Genomic DNA, 7,500 nt, shown 5'->3' with positions numbered 1-7,500 from the left:
GCATCAGAGCTAAGTGTATAGGTGAGGTGAGTTAATAAAAGATGTAAATTTTAGCTTAAAATAGTGGAGTCTTGTGGAAGGTAATACATTTTAATTAAGAGGGTAGCAGGCCTCATTCTAGCAGTGGGAAAAAATCAGAGCAAGGGGACATGGCAAAGACTGCATTTTTCTTCCTATCAGTGTTTTAGGAGCAGCTCAGCCTGTTTGGGAAGGCTGTTTTGCAAGGCTGTATTGATTAAAAAAGGCTAAAATTTCTGCTTATGACACAAAATGTAACAGGGAGAGCCAAACCTAGAAATTCTCGTTCTTGTCTCAAAGTCTGAGATGAGACCAAGCAGAGCTCTGCTCCAGGTCCTTGCTTCTTGCTGTGGTTGGGGTGGGAGGGATGGGTTTGCAGTGCCCACAGTCCTCTGTGGTCAGCTGAGAGCAGCCACCAAGTCAATCATCTCCTCCTGGCACGGAGAGCACCCTGCCTGGGAATGTGGTTCTTCACTGACGCTGTCTTCCTCTGAAAAGCTTGTCCTGATGCCACCTGTGCTCCGTGAACTCTGAAAGCACAGAGTAAAGAGTGAAATAAAATATCTCAGCATCAAGGAATGCAGTGGAGCTGAAATGCGAGTGCTGCTTGTGTTCACTCCAGCCTGGCATCAATATTTAGCCCGGTGCTCAGAGCCATCCTAATAAACTTGATGATGTCTAATTTCACCAAGAGTGGGTCCTTTTCACCAAATAATTGAACAAATACCAGTTCCAGTTGATGTTTAGTGAAAGGGTGCTTAATGGCCCTTTTTCTTTGACAGGATGTGAGCTCTCTGTATAGAAACAATTCATCATGAATGCTTCACGCTAAAAACAATCCACGAGGAGCAATACTTAGCATTCCTAGTGCGCAATTCATTGGAGAATTTCCGAGCAATTTACAAACATTAGCTCAATAAGCCTCACAACACCCATTTGAGATCAGAAAAAAAAAAAAAAAATTGAAAAAAGGAAAAGATAAGATACTGCTCTTCAGCCTGGATGTGGCACTACGGAGCTGTAAAGCTGGAGGCTGGTCCCAGCTCCTGGCTCCCCAGCACTGGGTGGCTCTGTATGGAGCTGGGCATCAGCTGGGCCTTGCACAGACTCACAGTCTGGGTGGTGGAAGCTGTGCAAAAGCAAATAGAGGTCTGACAGAAAGGATGTTTCCTTTAGAATAATAGAATTGTGGAATGGTTTGGCTTGGAAGGGACCTCAAAGATCATATAGTTCCAACCCCCCTGCAGTGGGCAGGGAACCTGGCAATAATCAATTGTTCTGGAGATAAAATCTCAAATAACAACAACAAAAAAATAAAAACCTAATCCAAAGCACAAAAAACCTCCAAAACATGGCAGATAAAATTAGAGGGAACTTGTGGCTAACATAGAGGCAGTTTCATGGAGTTGCTGATAATATCCCTGCAACAGCATCCAGAAAAGCTGAGCATCTGAACTAGGAGATCATGTCATCCACCACAGAAATCCAGATCTTGTTCAGCTCAACAGCTGAAACCCCTTTACAGGTTTCGGGATAGGAAGTTTTAAAGAAATGTGCATTCAGCTGAACTGACAGCATCGATTTATTTATGCAGTTTCAGTAAACCTGGTTGTTTCCCTGCTTGCCTCTGATACGAGAGATTGCTCCTTCAGCATTCGTGTCCTGGGATAACATCAGGGTGCTGCTCAAGGTTTAATGGAGAAGGAAGAGCTGGGATTAAAAGCACCAGTTTTGGGTTTGGGGATGCTCCCATAATGCTCCTGGAATGATCCTCAAAGCTTCTCAGCAGCGAGTGCTATGTGGTGCAGCCACTGTTGTTCCTTCTGCTGGCCAAGGCTGGGCCTTGTTGGGTGCTAAAGGAGGAAAGATGTTCCTGGTTTGCCTCCTGCCAGGAATGCTCTTGGCACATGGAAACCTCTGTGTGCAGCAAGAAAGGTCCCAGTCACTTACAGAGATGGACATGAGCGAATAAATCAAAGTTGTTCATATTCTGAATGTGAAAGCTCTGGCTGACCTCGCTGTCCAGCATGCACAAATTTGGGCAGCACGAGCTGCTGGACTGGAGCATCTGAGTGACTCTGGGAGAGGGAAAAATCCTGTGCTTTGCTTGTCATTAGTAGTCAGTCATTAGCCAGAAAACCTTATTAAAACATAGTTTTACTATGAAAGGTGAAAGCACGAGTGCATAAATAAAAAAGATGATGTCAGGCTGTGAATGTCCTCCTGAGGATCCCGCGGTTTGCCTCACCTGCGGGGTGGAGACTTCCCAGATCAGCTCATTCCTGCGGTGCAGGAGGGTGGCAGAAAGGAGTTTCCATCTTCCCAAGCTTTCCCCTTCCCTCTAAGTGCTCGCTGTGCTCCCCTGAGGCAGCGTTGCTGCAAAAACGGTTTATGGGGAGATGCCTGGATGATAAGGGTTAGTCCTAAATAATTGCTGGTTGTCGCTCAGCAGAAATAAGCTGGATTTCGATCCCTGGGTAGAGCGACTCCTCACAGCTAAAGGCTGGCAGAGGTTGAAGAGGTCGTAAGACAGGGCCTAATTTGCCATGTTCCTTCCCTTTCAAAAACAATGAGGGAGCCGGGGCCTTGCCGGTGGGCAGATCCTGCCTGGATCTCCCTGGAGTCAGCAGGAGTTGGATCCAGTCCCTTTGAATAGCCAGAGTTTCCAAACCGGAGGCAAAGCCAAGTGTTTTTCAGAAGATTGATCATTACCTTTGGAATTTTTCGACGTAGAGGTCATTACTGCTAATATAAGTTGTGAAAAAAATGAAAAGTATTAAAAAAATAGAGACAAATTCTCATCTGGTGTAAGTCATTGCCTTTGAAGTCAATGAGTCATTGAAATCAACTTTCCCACACCGAGCTAAGGATATGGCCTGGAGTCAATACATTTGTAGTTGTTGAAAAATTAAAAATATAAATTTGCCTTGCCTTGGCAATAATGTTCTGTTTATGACAGAGATCTTGTGCTTTAAAATAAGTTCATTAACAAATAGGAAAGTAATATTTCACTACCAGTATTCTTTTGGGTATAACTATTTATGACTAAATTTTATTAAACTTTTTAAAAATTGGATTTATATTTTGATGAATCTAATAGATTTCAATTTTGTATTTTTATAGATTCTTTCTAAAGTTTTTCCTCAAGTGCAATCAGAACTGTTTGAAGAATGCAGGCAACCCACGAGACATGCGAAGATTCCAGGTACAGATCCCTCTAAATGGTGTATAAAAGACTTGATCACATCTTCATCTTGAGCTTATGAAATAACAGTCAGTTTTTCCACTCAGTGTTGTCCCAGTGCTTAAAAATTTGCTGTCAGTATTTTACACTTCCCCCATTAATTGAAGTGCTGGTTCTGGAGTTCTGCAGTGGGCTTAACAGATCAATGTTGGAGCAAGTGGATCTTTCCTTAGGAATTATTTCCCTAATTTTCCTTCCTGCTGTCACCTTGTGTTGTAGTGTGCTGTTTGCTCAGATCTGCAGGGGTTTTACTCAGACTGAGTAGTTTGATCTTACCTTAAGAACACGACTATGGAGCTCAGGGATGTTTGGAACTCATGCTTCTCTGGTTCACAACTTGTGGATCCAGCAGTGACGGCCCAACCCACAGATGTTTGTTTCAGCAGGGTTAAAAAATGTTTAATACTTCACTTTCTCCTTACAGCTTTTGAGATACCCTGTGGTGAATCATAGCACCACAGAGAGGCAGCTGACGGGATGGACAAATTATTTCCTCTGTATCTGGGGTCATTGGAAAGGCTCATTAAGAAATAACTGTCTTTTATTTCAAAATATTTCACAATGATTCATATTTGGTTCCAGCAATAAAGTAGTATTGAGATGTTCAGAACTTTCTCAGTTTGGAGAAGAATTACTTGTGGTTAAACTTGATAGCAGAGCATGTGACATCTGTTTTCATGCACAGCCAACCAACCGGGGAAGCCAGCACCCTTGAGCCAGCCAACAGAAAAGATCTGTAGCTGGGAAAAAAAAAAAATTTCTTCAAAACAATCGAGCCAGGCTTCCATTTTTCATGCATCTCAGCTTCACGTAGCATGGGTGATATTGATCCATCTGAACAGAACAGAAGGTCAAACCTGGAATGAGTGGAAATGTCCTCTTTGTCTCACTGATGACTAAATGAAGCATCAGTCAGGAGTGATCTTGTGGTCGACAATGGAGCCAGTAGGCACTAGAAAGACTTTCCTGGGTCTCTTTAGCTAATCTCCCTGCCTCTCAGAAGGTTTAACTGGACTTAACAGGATGTCAGATCTTGAACAGTATTTTTACCTGGTTTCCCTGCCTCAGCACCTTTGTGGAGGTGCACTGCAGGAGTGAGGCGACATAACAAAGCGTAGCACGTCGACTTTCTTTTGCTGAACTACAGTATTTTCCCTTGGTGTCTGACCTATATAGACATGACAGAACAAAAATAGTTGTCATTTTCATATACACCTTGCTCTGTCTCTTTAATACACCATGTTCTAGGAACCAAACCCAGAAATCCTGGCTGGAAATCACGCTTGTGTGTTTTGCAATGTTTCTGAAAGCCTGGGAATCTCATTAAGAGTGAAAGAGGATAGCCCAGTGGCCTGGCAGCAGCTCTGCGGCCGAGCTGAGCATGCAACCTCAGCACTCTCCGAAGTGGATGTTGACAAGAGGGAAAGTGTCCACTTGTGGGAGGAGAGAGCTGGGGAAGCAGAACAGCCTGGCAGAGAGCTGCCCTCGGGCTGTTCTAAAGGGTACCGCAGATGGCTGTCTCCAAGGAGGCAGGATACACAGAAAAGGTGCTGTGATAGCTGAGAGCTAATTATGGCTTGTGAATAAGAAACAGGATCAGAGGTGATCCAAAACATAGAAGCAGACAAGAATTTTCTTCTGATGCCTTGGACCAGCTCTGTGCGAAGGAGGCTCTCCGCTCCCCTTCAAATTGTGTTTGTTAAGTGTTTGGGTTTAGAAGCTGGTGGAAGAACCCTGAAATCATCTTTGCTATAACCAAAACTTAAATGAATGGAAGGTGGACACTAAAATTTGTCCTACCTTTGGCCACCCTCACCAGCTGGCTTGATAAGGTGTGACTTAGCCAGCGACTTTTTGGACTCTACTCACCCCAAAGGAAACGCTGCAGCGGCCTCTTCCTTTAGATAACCTGGAACCAGAGCAAAGGGCCCGTGCTGGAGTATTTAAACAAGATGTAAATGTCAGTCTGGGATAACAGTGATCCACCTATGAAGCTGTGCTCCACACGAACCCTGGCGGTTTCCTCCCTGGCTGGTGTTCCCGCGCCGTGGCTGCCGGAAGGCGTCCCACAGCTCCATTGTGGAGGTGTTTGCTTGGGGAAGGTTGTGCCTTTTGCATATGTTCCTTTGCCATTTTCGACTGAGAAGCAGCTGGAAGCCAAAGGAGGCCCTATCCATCATCTCTTCTATGGCCGGACTCTGAACCTGGACACAAGAATAGGAGCCTTTCACTCAAAAATAAAGGAGGAAATTCCATTGACATACCAGGGTCAATCACCATCCAAATGAACTTGAGAAGGGATACTTTTCATGGATTGAAAACACTTTCACTATTCATATTCAACTCGGCCTTTTCAGATGCAAAAAAGTTCATTATCAGACATTAAATGTAATTGTAAAACTGACCTGGAGATCATTTACTGAAGAAAAAATGGGGAGTTACGAAGGTTCCTGATTTATTAAGCTTTTTTTATTTGGAATCCTCACAACCCTTCATTTGAAGACAGTCTCAAGTGAACAAATTTTAATTAGATAAACTATCTAATCAATATATCAACAGATCAATCAAAACAGCAGCTTTTAAAATGAGTGGCTAGAGGGGTGTTTCTGAAACTAATGGCTAGAAGAATATTTCCCTGAATTGAATTCATTTGTTAGCATAATAGGAGATTAAACTCTAATTAGTGTAGCAGGTTCTGAAGAGAAACAATTGTGAGTTAAAAATCACCAGTGGTCTCCACGTAAACAAAGATGTATTCAGAGATGTCATTCACTCGGTTCAAATAGAAACAGAAAAGTAACAGGATGTTGTTTTGTCTTACAAGAGCTGATTCGGGGAAAATCTGCAGGATTTTTGAAATGTGGGGTTTTGTTTTCTCTTCCAGGTTGTTGTATCAACAACAGTCAATGTGGATGGCCACGTGCTGGCTGTCTCAGACAACATGTTTGTACACAACAATTCCAAACACGGGAGGCGGGCTCGCCGCCTTGACCCCTCAGAAGGTACGGCCCCTTCTTATCTGGAAAATGGTAGGCACACATTTACATGTCCTTTTTTTTTTATTTGCAATGCTTTTTTTTATTATTTTTTTTTATTTCCTTTTTTTTTTTTTTATTTCACCGTACTTTATGTTGAGACACCACTACATTTACTTTTACATCATTTCTTCTCTCATCCATCAAAACCCATTTAAAAAAGTCCATTAGTATTTCTCAGCCCTTGTCAACTAGAACACAGACACTTCTGAATTTGCTTCTGACTTCTTTCTTTATTTAATACTTACAGTTTTGCAGTCACAACCAATTTTTCACATTTTCCTATTTTATTTGTTCTCTCTTTTTTTTTTTCTTTTTTTTTAAATTTCAGTCTTGTTTTGCTTGCAGCTTTTTCTTGCTCTTTAATTTGACTTGATTTTATTTTGGCTTGTCATATTCCTTGATCCAGAGGTACAGTCTCAGGTTATGTATGCAAGTTTAAGTGGATGGTAAAAACATGACCGAATCTGTAAAGAATTTACTGTGAGGTCAATTTCCTGTGCCTGGGCCTTACTGCAGATTACGGCAGGAGGGGGTTTGGATGAGAAAAACAGCATAAAATGTTTTTCTTCAGCCTGACTCAATGTGATTGACTTCTTGCCTGAACTGCTAAAAGAAGATAGGCTGAGATGAAGAGGGGAATGGAAAGTGTCTCTGAAAATCCAGAATTGTGAAATCCTATCTTTTTTGGAAACCATCAGCCCCTGAATCACTCACACACAATTGCAGCTGCGCCTGGGCAGTGCACACATGTATTTATTGTCCTGCAAAGCCCAAAATAGTCATTTGGATTTAAATATCACTTTGTTTGAACTGTAAAATATACCAGTGTAGGGATGCAAACCAGCTCTCAGAGAACCTCTGTTTAATAAAATTAGGATAGGATAGGATAGGATTGGACAGGACAGGACAGGACAGGACAGGACAGAACAGAACAGAACAGAACAGAACAGAATAGAACAGAATAGAATAGAATAGAATAGAATAGAATAGAATAGAATAGAATAGAATAGAATAGAATAGAATAGAATAGAATAGAATAGAATAGTTTTCAGTTGAAGGATCACCCAGTCCAACTTCCTGAAGATTTTAGTGTTGCTCATAATTTAAATGCACATTTAAATACGTTTAATTTTAATACATCTTGAGTTCTGGAAGAGTTAAGATTCTCAAACCTGCTATAACCTGACGTTCTGGGCCACG

The 7,500-nt window shown here is 42.1% G+C and overlaps 1 protein-coding gene across 9 annotated transcripts in view; it reads left to right on the top strand.

Annotated features, from left to right (window-relative positions):
• Positions 1-7,500, top strand: part of EBF3 (EBF transcription factor 3) — a 118,714-nt gene that overhangs the window by 72,441 nt on the left and 38,773 nt on the right. For 5 of the 9 annotated variants that reach the window (XM_088059377.1, XM_005528847.3, XM_014257679.2 and 2 more), the window contains exons 7-8: positions 3,142-3,223; positions 6,147-6,264. In XM_088059377.1, coding sequence (XP_087915503.1) covers positions 3,142-3,223; positions 6,147-6,264 — 200 coding nt within the window. Of the gene's footprint in view, positions 1-3,141; positions 3,224-6,146; positions 6,292-7,500 lie in introns of all 9 variants that reach the window. The other 4 variants (XM_014257684.2, XM_014257683.2, XM_014257681.2 and 1 more) reach the window with 1 other exon arrangement.

Source organism: Pseudopodoces humilis, chromosome 9, assembly GCF_049639895.1.
Source record: "Pseudopodoces humilis isolate 2021_Gansu_Grassland_sample_001 chromosome 9, ASM4963989v1, whole genome shotgun sequence".
Lineage (NCBI taxonomy): Eukaryota > Metazoa > Chordata > Aves > Passeriformes > Paridae > Pseudopodoces > Pseudopodoces humilis.
Note: the sequence above shows the minus strand (reverse complement) of the source record. Positions and strands in the feature narration are given on the sequence as shown.